This window comes from Cervus elaphus, chromosome 11, assembly GCF_910594005.1.
Source record: "Cervus elaphus chromosome 11, mCerEla1.1, whole genome shotgun sequence".
Taxonomy (NCBI): Eukaryota; Metazoa; Chordata; class Mammalia; order Artiodactyla; family Cervidae; genus Cervus; species Cervus elaphus.
Window position 1 is genome coordinate 65,345,050 of NC_057825.1, and position 23,783 is coordinate 65,368,832.

The 23,783-nt window shown below is 35.9% G+C and overlaps 1 protein-coding gene across 6 annotated transcripts in view; it reads right to left on the reverse strand.

Moving 5' to 3' along the window:
* Positions 1 to 1,717: 1,717 nt before the first annotated feature.
* Positions 1,718 to 23,783, reverse strand: part of CCDC85A (coiled-coil domain containing 85A) — a 215,713-nt gene continuing 193,647 nt past the window's right edge. For 2 of the 6 annotated variants that reach the window (XM_043917969.1, XM_043917968.1), the window contains one exon: positions 1,718 to 3,536. In XM_043917969.1, the coding sequence (XP_043773904.1) occupies positions 3,487 to 3,536 (50 nt within the window). In that variant the 3' untranslated portion in view covers positions 1,718 to 3,486. Of the gene's footprint in view, positions 3,537 to 7,737; positions 7,837 to 11,266; positions 11,387 to 14,435; positions 14,571 to 23,783 lie in introns of all 6 variants that reach the window. The other 4 variants (XM_043917970.1, XM_043917971.1, XM_043917966.1 and 1 more) reach the window with 4 other exon arrangements.

The window sequence follows — 23,783 nt, forward strand, 5'->3', positions numbered from 1 at the left end:
CCTGGAAGTATGTATGTGCAGCTAGAATCTCTATGTGGTAGATTGTCCCTTCAGTGCTGATGTGGGCCCTTCCCCCAGCCTAATGGTATAAATTGCTCACAGGTCTAGGCTCCAGGATCTTAAAGGACTCACCATTGTTTCTTGTGAACTGTCAAGATCATTGAACTTTGGAACTAGGAAGACTACTGAAAAGCTTAGAGTAACTCAGATGTTATCTCCATTCGGCCTATCAGGATAGCAAGGCTCAATGAGGTTAAGTTATTTATTCAAATGCACAAAGCTAATAATAGTCACATGCTCAACTTGCTGCCCCAAAGTCAGCCTCACTAAGCCAAAGGCCTTTTATTCAATGCTGCACTTAGTAAAGCATACTGCTCCAGCTCAACATGCTGACACTAACTTGTACTGCATTTAATCCCACAAAAAATCTACTAATCATATAAAGTCGTACCATATGAAATTGCTGTTTTTATAATCCAAAGATGGTCAAATATTGGTAATGTCATACGGTTCAGTCTGATATATTGTCCTTTAATTGTATAATGAGATGGAAAAATTTTTCTTTGAGAATGAAATATATGAATTCCTCATAGAAGTATATCTTGAGCTTGTTGAGAATTTACCTTGATAAGCCAGCTTGAAGTAGGCAGATCCTTTCCGAGAATGGGTGATAGGATTTCTAACAGAATCAGTTTGTCTTTGCTGTGAAGGAGGATGAGTCAACAGAAAGCTTGCCATGGAGTGAAAACTCTGGAAATGAGAAGTCACGAGGAAACGCAGCACTTCCTCAAGATCACAAAATGGGTATTTCAGGGAAACTTATCTAGGTCTCAAGGATAAAGGAGGCTCTTCCTGGTACCCAAGATACTACGGTTCCACGTATTTCCTGAACAGCCACATCCTGAGGAAGGAACCAAAATATGCTAACTCACGTGATAGTGGTAGACATTCTTGAAAAGTTCATTGAATTAAAGAATAAGATTGTCAGTATTTTGCTGGATGCCACATACGAGCTAAATATTCTTTTGTGCAGTTAGCATGTGCTAGAAACTTATAAAGCATGAATTTAAAAAGCTTAGATTCTGATAGACCGACAGCTTCAGGGCTGGTAAAGGTAACCTACCAAGATATGTAAATTAACCTTTTTTCCCAGGGAAAATGAGATAAATAATCTGGTCACATAAAAGAAGGGTATCACTCAGTTTTACTGATAAAAATGTTGGGCAGTAGCAAGATTCAGACCCTGAGCTGTCCATCTACTATGCCATTTAAAGTGGGGACTAATGCTAAGTGTAAGAAGCCTTATTCCACAGTGATTTCCAAGAAGTATGTCTGTCCTCTGACTTGCATCTTGTCATTCTTTCCTCAAAAATGCAGAAGTCTCTTAGAGACACCAAGTTGTCCATTTCTTTAATACTTCCCTTCTAGTTTATATCCTTCTGACTACTAATATTTTAATAATAAATAATTGAGGTTTAATATTAATCTATATGAATTAAAACTAAAAGATACCTAATTTTTAAATATTCTTAAATATCATTCTAAACTTTTTAACTACATTATACTAAAAAAATAGTGAATTAAGGAATCTCTAAATATTAAATCCCTCATTAAGAGCATATTTAAACATGCCTTTGTTTTATATTATTATAATTACTGTCATACAGGAGCAATATGATACTTAGCAACTATGAGAAATATCAATTTAGGGAAAACATTTTGAAGGAAAAAAACACTGGGATTAAATAATTTATTACCATTGCTAAGATGAACACATATACTTGATACTCAATTTTAACTTTAGAACTTTAAAAAAATAGTTTTAATACAGTATCAAAATTTACACAAGTATTTTGTCAAAAGACAAGTGTTCCTTGTATTAGCTTCTGCAGGCTCTACTGCAGGCACAAAACTTTTTTAAAATGTCTTCAGAGTGTAGGAATACAACAATTTAAGGATGAAAGCTTTTCAAGAAAAGGTGTAAATATAGTAAGCAATTTTCCTTTATAGAGTAATAATATTCTTAAAATATATAACATTTTAAAAGAAAAGCTTAAATGGTAACCCAATTACAATAATTAGAAAGATAATTCTATAGCAAATTAATTCATAAATATTTTCTGAGAACAGGACTGCCTTTTCATCACAATAACATTCAAAAAAGTATAACAGTTCCTTCACCAATGACAATTAATACATGTGTAATGAGCCCATTTAAAAACAAAAGCAACAGAATATCTGCTATGAATCAAATCTGAGTAATTTAGAAGAAAACTAGGAATCACTGCATTCCTACTTTTATAATTTTATATTACAATATAAAGTTAGCATTCGGTCAGAGGCCTCTTGCACATTCATACAAGAAACTATCATTGCATTTGAATAAACACAAAATACCTATCATAGCATTTCCGATACACACAGTCTATTATTTTATATATATATATATATACCAAAAATAAGGAAAAACTAAAGCTAGCACACCTCTTTTCAAATCTCAAGCAATCTGAACGAGAGCTTTTAGCTTCAATAATGAAGGACATGCGTCAGTTTCATAAAACGTTAAGATAGCTGCTGTAGGCTAAGAAAGCTTTTTTCATAAATGCAGTGCAATATTTTAAAGTTTACAGAAAGTTTATTAAATATAACAGCATGTCTAGAAACTAAATTGTAGAAATTGACATCTCACAGCTGGAAACACTTAGAAAAATTGTTTGCTTGTTCTTTAATTGAAATTGTTAATATTAACATTAATGAATACACTGAAGATGGAGGTTGATATGTCCCCAAGATGTGTCTTCATGAATAATACATTAAGATGAAAGAAAAGATATATTTACTTTGATTAATTTAAGTAAATGGCACTCTGATAATGCACTCGACAAAGTCCTGCTACCCTTCTAGCTGGTAAGGAAAACTGATGTGGTATTTTAGTACCTCAAAAGTCAAAACAAAATCCAAGAAACCTAACCTTATCTTGCATCCAAATTAATTATGCATCAGGAACTAGTATTTTATTGACTAAAATATAATAGGTTACCAACTCTCCAACTTGGGAAGCTGGAAACCACTTGTTATCTTCAACAACATGGTGGAACACTCCCACCATGATATGCTATGATTCGATTCTATCAAAACCACTGAGGCTCTACTGGACTCTTCCAATCATGCAGGTTTCCCCATTACAATTTTAGATCTGAAGAGTCAAAAACATTTTAGTTCTAATGAAAATATTGGTACCAAAATGGTGATTTTCAAAGCTACCTTGTTTAAGATGGACTGTAGTGAACATCAAAGTGAGAGACAAAAAATACAACTTCAGCCATACTAAAGTTTTTCGAGGGAAAATATGTGCAATGTACAATTACTCCAGGTTTGTGGAAATCCACTCTTTCCTCTCTTATCTCTCTTGCAGTGGTGATGTCATGTTTGAAAGAGAGTGCGTCTCACATGGGTCCCTTGTACTGGTTTCCAGACAAATGTTGCCTAATTCCAGGACACGAACCTGCAGCATCTCCAAGTTTCCTCCATACAACCTTAAGAAAAAGAAGAAAAAGAGTAAGCATCTTAATTGTCCTGTTCCATACAGGGGTGTGTATGGTTTGTTTTTTTTTAAGGGGGGAAATCTATGAGGACAAAGAGGAATATAAGACAAAAGACAAAATATTCACACGAATGAGCTCAAAAATAAAATGAAATGTGATGCAAGTTTGTAAATCATGAGAACTGCTCAACAGACAGGAGTGCTATGCTTTTTTAGCAATCAGGGTCAAAATTACAGAATGATATGTCAACTTACACTGGTTATGAGACTGGTCCTCAACTCTGGGTGTCCACTAGGAATTACTCTTAAACAGGTAGGGTCATCTATTTTTTTTTAAAGCTGTCAACATGATTCTAATGTGTAGTTAAGAATATATGAGCAAAATCATCCTGGTTCCTATATTATACATCTAAAATGAGGAATACCAAAATGTTAAATAACTAAGAACAAAAACTCCTTCACTGTCTGTAGTGGTTTAAAGTCCTGAGCTAGTAGCCTTAGGGTCACTAGTAGATTTCCCTTGTTTTCCCTGTAGAATGGGGGGCCTTAGTTATCATAAATCTTAGCTACCCAATAATATATCTCAGATTACCACAATAGAAAGCATTCAGATGCAGGGAAAAGATAAAAATAAATTCAAGAGTCACTAAAAACAATATGTTAAAAATTAGGCTATTTTAAAGGGACAATAGCAAAGGGTGAGATTAATACGTAAAACCACGGAATCCAACAACGACATACCAATATACTACATTAAGAAACCACATAGTAACAGTCATAACTCTCTCAGTGTTTCCCTATTAGGATTATGATCAGATTGATTACTTCCACGTAAATTTACACTGCTCTAACATGAACACAAACCAGCTAGTTCATCAATACTTCTTTGTTTTCTGTTTTAAAAGAGCAGATATTCCAGGGAAGCAGATTTCTAGTCATAGTAACACATAAGCACGTAGGGGGTCTGTCTACCTTCATTGTGAAACCTATGGAACTATTCATCTCTGTGTGTTAGCAGACACTACTCTGTGGTAGAGATGTCCTGTCATATTTGAAAGGGACATATTTGAAGGGACTGTAGTTACAGTCCTTAAATATTTGGGAAGGAATTTCCTAGTAGCTTAGATGGTACAAAATCCACCTGTAATTCAGGAGGCCTGGGTTTGATCTCTGGGTCAGGAAGATCCCCTGAAGAAAGAAATGGCCACCCATTCTAATATGTGTGCCTGGGAAATCCCATGGACAGAGAAGCCTGGCTAGCTACAGTCCATGGGGTTGTAAAGAGTCAGACACAACTGGACATATCTAGCAGTGAACAGTCCAGGCTGTACCCAAGGGAGTGAGGAAAATGTCCTTCCTCAATACATTGACTGAAGAGGGACACATTATGAATCAGGAAGCCAAGGAACACCATGGACTTTCCCTTTCTAGCCCTTAAATGGTATTACATCTACCCAGAATGCTTTCACATCTTGTTTAGAAGCAAAGGATAGATTCAAATAATCAGGAACAAAAGGCATTAGATGATGACAACTCCTAAGTCTTGTACACAACTCCCTCTTCAAGTATTCAAATGTAGAATGTAATGGGCTTTACCCCTGAAATTACATGGTGAAAGGAAACTCAAAGAAGACAGAACTTTGGAATAAGCCAAAGACATTAAGACAGGCACAGAGTAGTGACTTGTTAAATAAGTAAGAGAGCCGAACAGTGGGTGTCTGAGATGGTCACTGAGATGGCGGCCCATCAAATGTCTCAGCTGTTCTCAGGGAACTGACAAGGGCCAAACAGAAAAACCTAAGATAAAACCATTACTACAAACAGATAAATAATATACTGTTTCTTAGAGGACAGTATATCTTTGTGGTAGAGCTGGGAAGAGACTAGAAGCACTACATGCTTACTAATCAAAATGATGGTGCTGTGAAGAAAGGTTGTTAACATCTATAAAATGAAAAGACTATCTAGATGTTAACAACCTATTTCCAGAAAGAATACCAGAGACGGATATAAATCTGGGTGTGTTAACTGATCTCACATTATGAGAAAGCTTTACATTTCTGTAACATTATTGTAAAAACCCATAATTCCTCAAATAGGTTTCATAATCTTATGTACATTATTATTTAGAAGTTTTGAAACTGTCCCACAAACTGTATTTTTGTTTATTCTCCAATATTTGCTATGCATTCTTGATGTGGATATAACTTACAATGGTGACACAAATATTTTAAATCAGCACTTCTTTTTCTTATGGCTTTTATATAGCTTCCAAATATAACAGTGCTAACAATCAGATTTGAACTAACTTACTTTTTTTGTTTCTCAAATTTCGGTGACCAAAGGTGAAAACAGAAAAGATGCCCTAGAGAACTTTCCAAAGTCAAAAGCTCTTGGATTTCTGAAGGCAACAATAATTACCACTGTGTGTGTCCTTTTGAAAGATTTTTGGAAATACAGGCAAATCAAGATCAATGCAAAACTAATCAAGATCCAATTCATTAGTGGGTCCCTTCTCTAAGAAATAAATTTTCTAATATCTAAAAATATTTCATCAAAAAAAGAGACAAGAAACAGGCCTGTGTTTATTTAGACAAATTCTGGCATTAAGCACAATAGAGATGGTTTCCTCTGTAAGATACAGTGATTTTCATTCTTCAGAAAGAAAATGGAAGTGCCTAGATTCACTACAGTTGGGAAAGTGGAAAGAACTGGTCCTCAGAGAAAATCTGGGTATATGCCTGACTTCCCTATTCATTAGAGGACAAATTGGGGCAAGTAACTTAATTTCAGAATCTTAGTTTCTTCAAGTATGAAATGAGAGTTCCTACTCTGACTGCCCAAGATCTGGTGCAAAACTCAGACTTCTGAATTATGAAGGAGCCTCAATATGGCTGAGAACCACTGAAGGTATAACCTCCTATGGTCCCTTCCAGTTTTACAATTCCTAATGTTTGAACTTTAAAATTTATCTGAGGGAGGTGTTCAAATTGAAAAGCTTAAGAACAGACAAAAAGCTACATTTAGGAAATCATGACATGATGCATTTCATCATGCAAATCAATCATAATGCATTTAGGAAATCATGACATCTAGAACCAATGACCATTTGAAAAGAGACAACAGATATGTAAGAAAGAAAAACGACAACACAAGCAAGCAAGAGGCTGTATGTGCTGGGGCAAGAGTGCTACATGCCCATGGGGCTTATTTAACATTTCCTGGATTCTAGGAATGCTTTGGGGAGGTAGGTAAATGAGATACCTGGTCCTAATAGCCTAAAGCTGAAGGGTATTTCTAAGCAATTTTGATATCTTAATGAACAAACGATAAAAGCACAATGGAATACCAATTCAAATCAAAGCTTAAGATAACTGACCATGAATTTTTGCTTTTAACAAATGTCTTCCCCATCATATTCTACTTAGTTTTTAAATAAGTTCCACAAATTGATTAAATGATATATCCAAAGCATATGACTCAACAATTAAGATTAATCAAACCCAAACCCCAATAATGATTACATAGGCTAAGCATTGTGAAAATAGCATGTCTTTTTTTTTTTCCCCCACTGTATTTCTGTGATTTCATAGGTACATTTCTGTGTGGCCATCTCTTAAGTTCATATCTATCGCTTACTATTTTGAGATACTGCTGGGCATGACATGAAGCACACATCATATGAATGAAGAACTTAGCAAATAATACCTATTGGGTTGGGTAAGAAGTTCGTTCCAGTTTCTATGGGAAAAAACAGAACAAACTTTATGGCCAACCCAATATTAAGATGGTGATTTTTTTTCCCCAAGTATTGTTACAAATAATCTGCAGGAGGCTGCGTTTTCTTTGCTTATCATAGGTTTTTAAACACTGCTCTTTAAGGACAATTATGAAATGGAAACTGATTTATTTTATCAAAACTAGTAACATTTTAGGAAATTAAACTTTCACAGTTCATTCTGGAACACAGAATTGGCTGATTCTTGCTCACCTGCATATTTTACATGATTATTGTGTTAAAAAATACTGCAATAACATTTATTAAAGAAAATCAAGGGAAGGTTGGTTTTACTTTCACATTAAAATATAAAGGCATTTGGCCGGCATTTTAAAAAGTAGGTATTCATGAAGCAAAATCTAAGCTATGATGAGGCTTTCAACACAGAATACACAATAAAGCACATTAAACTTACATTGCACATTTCTCTGACTATAGCTTTTTCTGTCTCACTAAGGTCATGTTCATACTCTTTACCCTGTTGACGATCTATAGTTTCCTGAACATCCAAGACCTGGATTTGTTGAAAAAGAAAAGCAAATTTCACATGGAAAAAAAAAAGTTTGTTAGTTATGAATAAAAATCATCAAGGAGCTCCACTTTGTAAAAAGAAAAAAAAAAAAAAACCTTAGTTTTTTTTCCATGTCTGCATATCAGAGTAGGTTAATATATGGCAAAATCTTTTAAAAGAGTTGATTGTTCTGAAAGCTATCTGGAGTCAATTCTACTTGATTATCAAATGGCCATTAAGAGCAATCTACTGCATCACTAATAGTCAATTGAATTCATTTATGTCCAAAATAATTAGATACATTTAGTTAATTTGGTCATTAAGATAAAGCTGACTGTCAACCATTTGGAGACAGTCAATAAATCTTGCTCCATTGTAAAGACTGGCATGTAATTAATTATATTACTCAACAGTCCAAATGATATGTAGACACGGCCTATAGAAAAAATGACTAAAAAGGATAATAGTGACAGGTGAAACTTGTCAGAACCCATAAGAACTTTTAACATGAATGTTACTGATCTCAGAGTTCTTGCCTTGATGTGTTCCTGGTGCCTAGGACAGGACTGTGGAGACAGCTCTTTGACAAAAGCAAAGAGAAGCAATGGCTCTCCAGTCATGAAAATATGTGAGCAACACTAAGTATTTTTCATTTTTCATCTGAGAATGAGATGCTTTTAAACAATTTTAGATTCTATCTCTCTAAATTATTCCTAAATGAATTGAGAATAAGATTCTGTTCAAAATGTCTTTAAAAATTTCATGTCAATACTCTATATAGTACAAAAGAAGACAACACTTTGGCCTTGAGTGCTATTTGTTATTTTTCTCTACATCAGCTTCTAAATCAAATCACTGATGTAGTATTAAAAAAATGTTTCTCCTAAAAGCTCTTGTATAATCCACAATGAACTGTAACACTGCTAAACCCCTTGGTTCTATTGCCACGGTCAATGCTGATGGCCACACCTAAAGGTGTCATCTGAGAATTCACACTTAAAAGCCTGAAGCAGAACCCTACAGAGTCAGTTCACATTCTTTTTATACTTAGAGGAAATTATTGATGATGCTTAATGAATATTCATAGAAAACTTAAAGCACTCCTTGGAACAAGCTCATTTGCCCACAAATTCGATTTACTATGCACCTGAGAGAACTGTACTTCAAATCAGTTAATTTCTACTAAATGAAGTGAAGCTCCAATTAATAGTTATGAATTTTAAAGCAAGAAAAATGTGGCATATTTCAAGTGGACTAATTCCTCACATTGATTTACAACTCTTTCCCCAAAACTATGACCATGGAGTTTATTAAAGTTTAGAAATTTTTAAAACTTTACAAGAAGATAAGAAACTGAGCAACTGTTTCAACTACTACTTTCAGAACAGAAAAATCTTATGATATAAATCAGCTCTAGATTTGTAGCTTTTAAAAACAAAACATGTCAAGAGGCTACTTTTTCTTAATGTTGAGATATTCCAAAGATGCGTTTCCCAGAGGCTATGTTTGCACATATTTCTGTCTCAACTCATGGAAACAAATGCATTCTATATTCAAGAGCCTCCAGTTACCCAATCAAGGTGCTTCAGTTGCTCAGCATTACCCATCAGCCAAGTGGGGACACTTAATGTGTTCTGATTATAACATAATATCTTCCTCAAGATAAAATTTTATATGAAAATTAGAAAATGAATTTGGAGAAAACTGAAGAGCTCTTCCTTGCCGTCCCCTTCCTTTTAGGCCATACTACCACAGCTGTGTTGAGAATTTAGGGAAAGATGGCAGTGTGACCCACTACACCGATCTGATTCCAACTGCACGTGTCATTGAATAAGGCAATGGGCTGAAACAGGTTTCAGTTTGGAAAGCAGGGCATTGTGTCATTTCTGGAGTATGTGTAGATACCAATACCACAGGCTTGAAGCCACTCCATTTTTCCATTTCTAAAGTGCTTTCAGATGCTAGTGTCTGATTTATGCTCAAGTAACAGCTTGTTTAGCATGCTGTTCATACTAAACAGTATCCAAGTGCTGTTGCTAAGAGCAAGCCAGTTGATAAACCAGCAGCTGTCAGACAAAAGGCAGGGAGGGCCCCTCATTCTGGTGTGCCTTCCCACAAATTCCTCTCAGTTGTTCATTTTGTGAGGTTTCCCAATCGAGACAGGAAACACCACGTTCATTGCCACTGACCCCCAGCATAGTTCTACCACCTCCCCTTGTCTGCAATCTGTAAGTGCTTGGGAGAAGCACACTCATTTCATCTAAGTTACAGCAAAATGTAATGAGGGAGCTAAATCAACTGCTAAAACAATCATCCTCAAGTCAAGTAAATATTTTGAAGTTCTCATCTACGTCTTTGCTTTTTCGCATGCCAAGGAAAGTGTGGCATAGGAGTGCCTCATCAGCCTGTGGATAAATCATTCTGAAACCAAAACAAATTTAGAAAAGTTGTGAAATCCATGTGGCAAAAGCAGGACAGGTCTGTGCGACCCCATAGACAGTAGCCCAGCAGGCTCCTCTGTCCCTAGGATTCTCCAGGCAAGAATATTGGAGTGGGTTGCCATTTCCTTCTCCAATGCATGCATGCATGCTAAGTCGCTTCAGTCATGTCTGACTCTGTGCGACATGTTAGGAATTAGAGATAATTTGGAGGACAGTGTTTTATACTTTGGAGCTGATGAAATTTCAAGGAATTGTCTCAGTTTTTAATACGATTTTTATTGCCTGCAGTTTCTTCTTAGAGAGGTAAATATTTATATTGCATATTATTAATTTTACTTATTGGAAAGCTCATTACTGGTAAAGAAAAATAAATGATAAATTTAAGCCACATCTTTCGTTAAGTTATTGCATAATCTTAATTATAAGCCAAAAATAAAATATCTTTATGAATAAGACCAGATGTCTATTTCCTAATAGTCTATAAAGAGGCATTAACTAGAGTTTGAAGACTTAATTTCTATTTAGTGGTGACCAGAGTAGGTTTTGTTTATTTGAAAACTTTTTTTAGTAAGTTGCACAACGTACTTCACTTACAAAAAGAAAAATATGGTATCCTTCCTTATTTTGGCTATTAAGTTCCTGTATTTGAAGACGTCCATGCTACAAACATTGCACAGAAAATACCTGTAACAATATTTTACACATACATGCACATCAGACTTCAACTTCAATGCAGGTAGATATGAATCACATTACTCAAAACAAAATGATAAAATCAGAGATTCAATTCAACCATAAGTACTCAAACCCACTATTAGTTTACAAAATTAAAATCATTCTTCAAAACTTAAGATTAAAAACAAAATTATACCATAGGGGTCAAAAAATAAAGTATCTATGGTTAAAACGAGACCGTGAGGATTACCAGACTATAGTGAACAAGCCACAACACAACTGAAGTACTGAAGAAATGGTTGTACACAGTTGGTTACCTTAAGAGAGTGTACCACAGGTTCAGGCTGCTGAGAAGGTGTGGTATGTCCACTGAAGCTAGCTGGAGAGTTGGGTGAACTGTTACTCCCATCAGCCCCTGATGACAACCTAAAAGAACCCTTAGTAGAAAATCAACAACTTTGTTATTAAAACAAAAGTCGTTTATAACTGAAGAGATGTCATTCAATATTCAATATGCCAAATGAGAATTAGCCTTTTTTTCTAGCCTGTCATAAGATGCTATCAACTTGTTAATTGGAATACACTTGCTGCTTGACCAGCAAAAAAAAAAAAAAAAGTAACCAAGAGCCATCTCTATGCATTTCCAGATGTCAGTTCTGATTTACTGAAGAGAGCAATGCCCCCTAAGGAATGCCCATTAAGAACATTTTAAGAATGATTTTTGAAACTTAAAGATACTCAAGAGTAGGGAATTTGTGAGTTACTCCACATTTGAGTTAAACATGCTCACTCAGCATGACAAATGCCATATTCCATATGTCTCAGAAAATGCAGATACATCACATTGGAGAAATGGTGTCCCTTACCTATGGCGGAACATTTCCCAAAGAGATTTAACCACATGCAACATTTTCTTCAAGAATTCTCTTATTTTATGAATTTTTAAAAAATGAAAAAACAGATTGCACATTACATGTTTGTAGTTTAGTGACTTTTCAACTGAATTGCTGAGAAGTCAGAACCTTGGCATTATTAATTTGATCTGCAAAGTCACAGTCGCCCATACAGGAAATGGGAAAAAGTAAAAATGTCACTTTTTCCAGGGTTCCTTGGGAAAAATACTAATGAATCAGGAAAGAAAAAGAATAGCAGTGACCTACCCTCCTAGCAAAAACAGTCTAGTGGGAATTTTCCTGTTTTTAGGGTCTGAGAGATTTTAATTTCTATCCATCAACAAATCTGCAGATTTTTTCACACCTACTAGATTAACAACTGTTCCCTTTAACTTGATCCTATGAATCTAATCCCCTGAGAAGGAGCCATGGAAGGTGCATCATATGTGGATTCTCGGTAGGAAGAAACAACAGTGATCTGGGACATTAATTTTCTAGCATCTTCAGGAGCGCTTCTAAGTTGTGCATCTTAGGGATGGGTGGGAGGAGCTGAGCACAGCAATAGTTACAGGTGTGGGTTTTACACAAACCACGCTAACAACTCTTGCTATTGATTTTTACAGAGATTATTATTTATAATGAATTGGGACTATCTTCTCCCTTCCCTCGTCACTGTCCTTTCTATCTATATGTCCCTGAAGGCTGTCCTTGCCATCTCATAAGCCAACTGAGGCCATGTTCTTTCCTATGCAACCAGGTCAGGTCCTGCCCCCACCCTTAGTAGCCAACAGGGAGAGGAAGCCATGGATTATGGCATTTGGGTGACCTTCCAGCTTCTGCCTGCCACTGCAATTAATGATGAAATTAATAGCAGGTGATGACGCAGGACATACAATTATCACAGCCCCAACCCCCTCTGGGAAAAAAATATAAGGTTTGTTTTGTTGTAATTTGAATCAAATCAGACACAGAGTACCTAAAACAAATAATAGAAAGTAAACTATATGAAGTTTAAAGATGATTAATAACAGGCACATGCCCTCCATCCAACCACAAATTTGGACATTCTCTTCCTTTGTAGAAATCAAATATTTCCAAAACAAATGAGTTCTAAAGGAAGTTCTTCCCTGAAAAGTTCTGGTCCTCTACTATTCTCTTTCCTTACCAGTACCACCCTTAGGAACTCTTTGGAAAAGGTTTCTGAGATTATACAGAGTTCACATCCACGTCTCATTTGGGCTCCACAACTGCAGTGCTGTTTGCTCTGAATGGTAATCTACTTGTCAGGCAAGATCCTTCCCCCTCTGGAACAAACTCCCTTCAAATTCTTCCTTTTCTGCCCAGCCTGTTTCAAATCCCAGACCTGGCAAAATGTGGTAGGCATATCCAATTCTAGCTTCTATGCCCTTGGGCACAGGACCTCTATCTTTCAGGGTAATTTGGTTTAAGAGAATTTCTGAAATCAATGATAAGTAGCTTCCCTAAACCACATCCTTTGGGCAATTTAGCATTGTTTAGACTTAAGGACAGTCCTGCCTATTCAGAAAGGCATACCCTTTTATTAAAGAAGTTTCACCACCATCATCATAAAAGTTACAATGGAAGCTACATGGGCGGGGGAAAGGGGAAAAGGCGGTGGTAGGCAACTTATTCAGGGATTCAAGCTCTACTTCAAATTTGCTTTGCAAGTCATGGACTTAATCATCACTAGAAAGGTAAAGGTCCATATTTCATGTAGTTTTTGTGAAGCTGCAAATGTTACTGAATGCGGGTTAAGTTGTATACTAATAGATGCTAAATAGTTTTCTTGATTATAACAGAAACAAGCACCTCATTCTTTCTGTCACATCTCATTTAGTTACTATAAAATGAAATTTTAGATTTCTACTGCTTATTGGTAGAGTTTTATCTGGGCTTTTTCTAGGCTCTGGGCTCCATCAATACACATTCTCAGTTGAATAATATATTTTCACTGAAGTACTTTTTAAAATATGCTACTGGGTAAAATACTAGCACAAAAAATATTTTAGAAGAGTCCCTTGGAGTTTATTTCAATAAGATTTAGCCTGCTTATTTAAATTGTATCTTGGCTGACTCAGGAGACAGGGAATTTAAAAAGAAAAAAATCTTACTGAAATTGGAAATGCGAGTCCCAGCTTTGGGGTTGCTTGTTTTCAAGCTACACATGACCACACACAGTGTACATACCACCTCTTGGGTCAGCAGTAAGTTTGAAAGGGCAAGGAATAATTTTCTGAGCTGGTCTTGACACTTCTGTTGGTGTCTAACAGTTCATTTTCATGGTCACTGACTTTAAACCCCTTTTCAAAAAAAAGGTGCAGGTACCTTTCTCGTTCTTCAATGTTTGGGGTTATTCAACGTTCACCTCCAGGTTCAGGGGGAAAAGCCCTGAAGGTGACTGTTGAGAAGATAAAAGACTCAATTCCCTCCTTCCCTCCCTGGATCTGGACACACAGTGACTTTATTTCATGTGTGCAGACTTGTTCTCTCCCCCCAGTATAACTTTTCCTCTAGCAACAGAATCCATCTGGTTACGCACAAGCAAATCAGCAGCTGACTCATCTTCACTCACCGGGAGAGTGGGCAGGCATCGTCCTATTCCTCGGCACCCTTGCCACCACTGCAAGACCCGCCGGGCTCTGGGCCCCCAGCCTTTCTCCATATTTGAGCTGTTTCTAGTTGGAGGTTGCCTTCTATTCTGGGTGGCCTTATATTTGGAACAATATAGTACAATCACTCAGAAAAATGCTGTTTCCCAAGTCTCAAGAAAGCAGATAGAACAAGAAGCTTAATGAAATGAACCACAATGACCACAATGGCAAGCTGTAACATGCACCTCTAACAAGGGAGAACATTAAAAAACTCATGAAGTCCTGTATGTAAGAGCTAATATTGATTTTTTTTTTAAAGTTTTGGGCAGAGGTATAACTAATTCTCAAGCTATCAAAAAGAGATAGATGATAATGCCAAAATTCTACCAAAAAAAAAAAAAAGAGGAAGCTATTTATGCAACTTAATTTTGTTGGTTTTATTTGTGAGAAATAGAGAATTAACATAAGGTCTTCTAAGTATTTAAAGTGATAACTTCATAACTTAGAAATTATTAAAATGCAGTTGGGAGCACTCAGACCTTATGTTAAGAAACACAAGTTGGGTAGATATATTCAATACTCAGAAAAACCGACACTGCATTAAATTCTCAGCAAAATTTCTATACACCGAGGAGTATATAATGAACTTAGAGATCACTATTGCAATAAACTATTTTACATGGGGCATATACATAATTATCAAGATTTCTATTAATCAGTCATTTCCCAAGTTTCTGTACTGGTTGTAACTAGAGCTATCACATAACTGACATAAAAAGAAAATACAAAGAGTTTTCATCCCTAAATTTCAGGTTTTTTCCATGACCAAACTGTAATTTTATTAAAATGAACAGAAACAAAATGAACTCATTTGTCCATAATTTCCTTTCCCTGCCAACTTTCACTAAGACCTTCTAAGAATGCTACATCCTAAAGAATAATAAACAATTTTTGAAATATAGAAAACCTGCAAATATAGTCTAAAAATTCCAGTGTCCAAATATTTAAGTTAATTTTAGGAGACTGAAAATGAGAAAATAATTTTTTAGTTCTCATTAATCTGTTATTTGCTTTATGGTAAACAGCACTGGTCTAATTTTTACTTTTCTCAGACTTTTGGAGGCCGAACAATAAAGAAAATATACCATGGTCTGAAGTGAAATCAGAAAGGGAGCAATGTCGACCAGCATTTGGTACTCACAAAAATTTTTTCTGAGTCTACAAAATAAGTATGAGTTACCTATTAAGTAAGAAAGTCACACATACTCTTCACATATAGCAGAGAAAATCATATATTTGCAGTTGAACCACAATGATCATTTCCTCAAAGCAACACTAATTTAAACTTTGCTCTCTCAGTAATCATCTCATATGTCAGTGTCTATATCCATCATAAAGAGTTATATCCAACAATTTATAATATGGTGCATGGCTGAAAAGTCACCCCCCCTGTGAATCTGCACAGTTTTGTTCTGGGATTATAATTAGCAATGAATGCAGGTTTTTGGTTTTTTTTTTACACAAATGAGCTCTATATTCTAAAATTGGTTCTCTCCAAGACTTACACATCTCACAGATTTCATGTTTTTTGTATCCAACAACCAAATAAAACATAAAAATTTCTTTCATTTGTATTTAATGTGGAGTGAGATTAAATCCCAATGCCTCTCCACTGTAACAAAACTTATTACAATAACCATGAAAACTAAGGTAATATCTATGACCAGTTAGAAGCCTACTAGAAGAAGCAGTCATTTATCTTCATTTTCAGAAAGTTGAGACAACATGCAATAGCAAATTTTTCAGCATCTTGTAAAAGGTTCTTTTTAAACATACTCAAAACAGATTGTAGAGGATTAATCTCATAAAAGGGGGCAATATATGTATTCATGCCTTGAGAACTCCATGAACTGTATGAAAAGGCAAAATGATAGGACACTGAAAGAGGAACTCCCCAGTTGGTAAGTGCCCAATATGGTACTGGAGATCAGTGGAGAAATAACTCCAGAAAGAATAAAGAGATGGAGCCAAAGCAAAAACAATACCCAGTTGTGGATGTGACTGGTAATAGAAGCAAAGTCCAATGCTGCAAAGAGCAATATTGCATAGGAACCTGGAATGTTAAGTCCATGAAGCAAGGCAAATTGGAAGTGGTCAAACAGGAGATGGCAAGAGTGAACATCAACATTTCAGGAGTCACAGAACTAAAATGGACTGGAATGGGTAAATTTAACTCAGATGACCATTATATCTACTACTGTGGACAAGAATCCCTTAGAAGAAATGGAGTAGCCATAGCAGTCAACAAGAGTCCAAAATGCAGTACTTGGATGCAACCTCAAAAATGACAGAATGATCTCCATTAATTTTCAAGGCAAACCACTCAGTATCACGATAATCCAAGTTTATGCCCCGACCAGTAATGCTGAAGAAGCTTTAGTTGAATGATTCTATGAAGACCTACAAGACCTTCTAGAATTAACACCCAAAAAAGATGCCCTTTTCATTACAGGGGAATGGAATGCAAAAGCGGGAAATCAAGGAATACCTGGAATAACAAGCAAATTTGGCCTTGGAGTACAGAACAAAGCAGGGCAAAGGCCAATTGAGTTTTGCCAAGAGAACACACTCGTCATAGCAAACACCCTCTTCCAACACAAAAGAAGACTCTACATATGGACATCACCAGATGGTCATTACCGAAATCAGATTGATTATATTCTTTGCAGCCAAAGATGGAGAAGCTCTATATAGTCAGCAAAAACAAAACCAGGAGCTGACTGTGGCTCAGATCATGAACTCCTTATTGCCAAATTCAGACTTAAATTGAAGAAAGTAGGGAAAACCACTAGCCCATTCAGGTATGACCTAAATTAAATCCCTTATGATTATACAGTAGAAGTGAGAAATAGATTCAAGGGATTACATTGGATAGATTGCCTGAAGAACTATGGATGGAGGTTCATGATATTGTATAGGAGACAGGAATCAAGACCATCCCCAAGAAAAAGAAATGCAAAAAAAGAAAAATGGCTTTCTGAGGAGGCCTTAAAAATAGCTGTGAAAAGAAGAGAAGTGAAAAGCAAAGGAGAAAAGGAAACATACACCCATTTGAATGCAGAGTTCCAAATAACAGCAAGTAGGGATAAGAAAGCCTTCCTCAGTGATCAGTGCAAAGAAATAGAGAAAAACGATAAAATGGGAAAGACTAGAGATCTCTTCAAGAAAATTAGATACCCCCAAGGGAATATTTCATGCAAAGATGGGCACAATAAAGGACAGAAATGGTATGGATCTAACAGAAGCAGAAGATATTAAGAAGAGGCGACAAGAATACACAGAAGAACTATACAAAAAAGATCTTCACAACCCAGATGATCACGATGGTATGATCACTCACCTAGAGCCAGACATCCTGGAATGTGAAGTCAAGTGGGCCTTAGGAAGTATCACTACAAACAAAGCTAGTGGAGGTGATGGAATTCCAGTTGAGCTATTTCAAATCCTGAAAGATGATGCTGTGAAAGTGCTGCACTCAATATGCCAGCAAATTTGGAAAACTCAGCAGTGGTCACAGGACTGGAAAAGGTCAGTTTTCATACCAATTCCAAAGAAAGGAAATGCTAAAGAATGCTCAAACTATCACACAATTGCACTCATCTCACATGCTAGTAAAGTAATGCTCAAAATTCTCCAAGCCAGGCTTCAACAGTACACGAACCATGAACTTCCAGATATTCAAGCTGGTTTTAGAAAAGGCAGAGGAACCAGAGATCAAATTGCCAATATCCACTGGATTATCAAAAAAGCAATAGAGTTCCAGAAAAACATCTATTTCTGCCTTATTGACTATGCTAAAGCCTTTGACTTTGTGGATCACCACAAACTGTGGAAAATTCTGAAAGAGATGGGAATACAAGACCGCCTGACTTGTCTCCTGAGAAATTTGTATGCAGGTCAAGAAGCAACAGTTAGAACTGGACATGGAACATCAGATTGGTTCCAAATAGGAGAAGGAGCATGTCAAGGCTGTATACTATCACCCTGCTTATTTAACTTATATGCAGAGTACATCATGTGAAACGCTGGGCTTGATGAAGCACAAGCTGGAATCAAGATTGCCGGGAGAAATAACAATAAGCTGAGATATGCAGATAATATCACCCTTATGGCAGAAAGTGAAAAAGAACTAAAGAGCCTCTTGATGAAAGTGAAAAAGGAGAGTGAAAAATTTGGCTTAAAACTCAACGTTGAGAAAACTAAGATCATGGCATCTGGTCCCATCACGTCATGGGAAATAGATGGGTAAACAGTGAAAACAGTGACAGACTTTATTTTGAGGGGCTCCAAAATCACTGCATATGGTGATTGCAGTCATTAAATTAAAACACGCTTGTTACTTGGAAGAAAAGTTAGGACTAACCTAGGCAGCATGTTAAAAACCAGAGACATTATTTTGCCAACAAAGGTCCGTCTAGTCAAGGCTATGGTTTCTCCAGTAGTCATGTATGGATGTGAGAGTTGGACTATATAAAGAAAGCTGAGTGCCAAAGAATTGATGCCTTTGAACTATGGTGTTGGAGAAGACTCTTGAGAGTCCCTTGGACTGACGGCAAGGAGATCCAGCCAGTCCGTCCTAAAGGAGATCAGTCCTGAATATTCATTGGAAGAACTGATGTTGAAGCTGAATCTCCAATACTTTGGTGACCTCATGCGAAAAACTGACTCATTTGAAAAGACCCTGATGCTGGGAAAGATTGAAGGCAGGAGGTAAAGGGGATGATAGAGGATGAGATGGTTGGATGTCATCACCAAGTCAATGGACATGAGTTTGAGTAAACTCTGGGAGTTGGTGATGGACAGGGTGGCCTGGAGTGCTGCAGTCCATGGGGTTGCAAAGAATTGGACAGGACTGAGTAACTGAACTGAACTGAGCTGATACGGGCCAGATTTTCACAAATGAATAAACTACTTGAAGATATCATTTTAAAGGAAAAGGTACTCTTTTAGAATCAGGATTATTGACTTTCTACTCATTTCAGCAACTTTCTTGTTTTAAATCAGGTCTTGGAAAAATGTATTCTGGACTGGCCATCATTTTTGACCTTCAAGTAAAATATAATGAAGGTTTTCTGCTAGTTCTACAGTTGTCAATCATGCTATTTTTTGAAGACAGATTCATAGAATATAAATCATCACTAATTCTGGCTGGAGTGATTTTTGGCAAATTCAGAACCTGAAGTGGGGACACCCAAATTCTATCCAGGAATTTGGAGAACAATTCCCAAACACCTTAACAAAGTCATTTCCTGTTTTCTAAGGAATTCTATTTTGCTTTGTTTTCTTCAGTTTTCCAAAAATTCAAATTCATTTTTTCCCTAAAAAGCATGCATGAATGACCCTGCTATTGAAATCTGTGTACTCATCAGCTACTTTATATACAGTTAACCTGAAAAGTATTTAGTATTTAGTATTCTATTTAGCATTTATTTAGCATTTTGCATGTTATTTAACATTGCTCTTTTGTTAATAGCAAAGGAATGCTGCACATCCAGACATATAAGAAGTAAATTACAGATCACTTAATATGTGGTAAGTACTCATTATAAAAGTCACAAATTCTACTATTATAAACAAATACCCTAGATCAGGAAACAAAGCACACCTCAACATAAGCTAAAATTACCACCCAAAACAGACAAACAAACAAAAAAAAAAAACACATAGCCTAAATGTGTCAGCTATGATGACATAGCTGACATCATACTCAATGGGTGAAAAGCTAAAAGCATTTCCCCTAAGCTGAGCAACAAGATAAGGATGTCCCCTCTTGCCAGTTTTATTCAACATGGTGTTGGAAGTCTTAGTTATAGCAATCAGACAAGAAAAAGAAATAAAAATACTAATTGAAAAGAAAGAAATAAAAGTGTCACTGTTTACAGATGGCATGATACTATACAGAGAAAATTCTACACATCACCAAAAAACTACGAAAGCTCACCAGTAAGTTAAGTGAAGCTGCAGGATACAGGATTTATACACAGATCTGTTGCTTGTCTATGCACTAATAATGAACTATCAGAAAGAGAAAGCAAGAAAACAATCACATTTAAAACTGCATCAAAAAGAATAAACTACCCAGGGGTAAACTTAACCAAGGAGGTAAAAGACCTGTATTCTGAAAATTATAACACTCTGATGAAGGAAATTGAGGATGATACAAATAAATGGAAATATATCCTGTGTTCGTGAATTGGAAAAAAAAATAATATTGTTAAAATGTCCATACTATTCAAAGGAATCTGCAGTCCTAATGCAATCCCTATCAAAATATCTGTGACATTTTTCACAGAACTAGAACAAATAACCCTAAAATTTATATGGAACCACAAAAGACTTAATAGCCAAAGAAATCTTGACAAAACAGAACAATGCTGGAGCTATCATGTGCCTTGAATTCAGACTATACTACAAAGCCACAGTAATCAAAACAGTATAATACTGGCACAAAAATAGACACTTAGATCAATGGAACAGAATAGAGGGCCCAGAAGTAAACCCACACACTTATGGTCAATCTATGACAAAGGAGTTGATAATATACAATGGGGAAAAGATAGTCTCTTCAATAAATGGTGCTGAAAAAAACTGAACAGCTACATGTGAAACAATGAAATTAGAACATTTACTTACACCATATACAAAAATAAACTCAAAATGGATTAAAACCTACATGTAAGATCAGACACCATAACATTAGATGAAAACATGGGCAGAACACTCTTTGACATAAAGCAGCAATGGTTTTTTTGGATCTGTCTCCTAAGGCAAAGGAAACAAAAACAAACATAAACAAATGGGACCTAATTAAACTTAAAAACTTTTGTACAACAAAGGAACCCACTGACAAAATGAAAAGACACATAATGGGAAAAAAACATTTGCAAATTATATGCCCAATAGGAGTTAATATTCAAAATATTTAAAATTCATATATATATATATAACTCACATATATACATATATATAAAACTCATATATATACATATGAGTTTTAAAAGCTCATATATAAAAGCTCATAATACTCAGTATCCAAAAAAAACCTGATTAAGAAATGGACAGAAGACTAAATAGACATTTCTCCAAAGACACACAGTTGGTGAACAGGCATATGAAAAGATGCTCAACATCACTAGTTATCAGAGAAATGCAAATCAAAACCACAAAGAGGTCATCCTGCTCACATCCGTTAGAAAGGCTATCATCAAAAAGACTACAACTAACAAACACTGGTGAGAATGTGGAGAAAAGGGAACCTTTGTGCACTGTTGCTAGGAATGTAAATTGATGAATTCACTATGGAAAATGGTATGGAGGTTCTTTAAAAAACTAAAAGGAGAACTACCATAGGACCCAGCAATTCCACTCCTGAATATATATCTTAAGAAAACAACAACATTAATTCAAAAGGATACCCCCCAATGTTCATAGCAGCATTATTTACAATAGCCAGGATACAGAAGCAACCTTAGTGCTGACTGATAGATGAATGTATACAAAAGATATGGTAACTATGCATGAATGATCCTAGTTCCGCAACCAGGGATTGAACCCACACCCCCCTACATTGGAAGCACGGAGTCCCAACTACTGGGCCACCAGGGAAGTCCCTACTACCCTTTTTTTATGACATGGTATCTGGGATACTTTCTATTATTGTCCTTAAAATAACTGACCTTTGAAATTTAGGAAAAAATATAAAACCATTCAAATTTTTAAAAGATCATCTAAACACAAAGAAAATACTTACTGTCCCAGAACACTTTTTACTTATGGTCCTGGAAGAAAATTATTGCAATTCATGATGTGAGATTTAAGAGAACTAGCAAGATAAAGCTTTTGTGATTATCTTCTTGCTATTTTATGGTTATATTTTACTAGTTTTAATAAAATTATATTTAACTGACACTCTAGAAGCTTCCAGTCTTTTGCCTCATAGAAGTACATTTTTTAAAAGTCTTTAACAAGAATAGGAGAATATTATGTTTTTATATTTTATCATAAATACATGCTTCCCACTTTGATATAAATCAGATGTAGTGCATTTGTAACAAACATTAGAGTCCAGCCCCCTTACCTATTATAGAAAGCCAACTATGAAAGCCTGAAGATTGATCGGCTAAAGTGGTTTCCTGTTAGTTAAAGATGTTTAATTTTTTATAAATCCTGAAGCTAGGTCAAACTATCAGACTGTGCGCTTCATACCTCATGAGAATGCATGCCTAGTTTAAGAGTGAGGATGAATTATCTTTTTCCTTATTATATGGCAAGAGCAGATGCTTTGGAAATAATATTTTGCTCAGTTTGATCAGTCTTCATTCTGACATATTGCATTACTGCAACAGCACACAAAAAAATGCTCAGATAAGAAGAGATTTTAAAGGTCACTTTGACAAGTCTTTTCCAACAGATTCCTGAGAATAGACTTAGAAATGCTAAGAGACCCTCTGCTTTGGTCTAATAGATAGTAGTTGACTGTATTCACAGAAAAGTACTTCTTATTTAAATTAAAGAATCTATTCAATACTACCTTAAAATATTAGATAATTTCCTAGATTTACAGATATTCATTTTTTCATTTCACATGTATTTACTAAGCACCTACCAAAGATAATATCCCATATGATGCCAAGTACATTTCGATTCCAAGAAATTTCTGTTGAAAGAAAAGCGCAGTAAGTTTGTACTGTTGACTATAGGATCACAATGCTTAGGTTCAGAGTCTTAATCTGATACTTAGCAGTGGCATGATCTCTCTGTGCCTCAGTTTCCTAGTCTATAAAATGTGGATAGTAATGCTACAATGGAGCGTCAGTCTACAGGTTTGGTTACTTACATGAAAAGAGCTTTACAACAATGCCTGGCCCACAGTAAGTGCTAAGTAATTGCTGTCATTATCACAAATGTTTTATCTTTGCTTGTCAACACATTTTATAACTTGTTTGTCAATCTACTTTCACATGTTTATTATTTAGAGCAGTTCTCAACCTCAGGTGATTTGGCCCCCAGCAGGAGATATTTGGCAAAGAGGCCTACAGATATTTTTAGTTGTCAAAACTGGGCAGTTTCTATGGGAATCTAGTCGGTAGAGGACAAGGATGCTGCTGAATATCTGACAATGCTCAGGACAGGGACAGCCCACTACAACAGAATTATCCAGCCCCACGTGTCAATAGTCTCAGGCTGAGAAATTTGAATGTAGTGAACCTAGTGAATCTCTGTATTTTGCATGTGAAGACAAGTTGCCCACAAGATTGTGATGGAGCCTG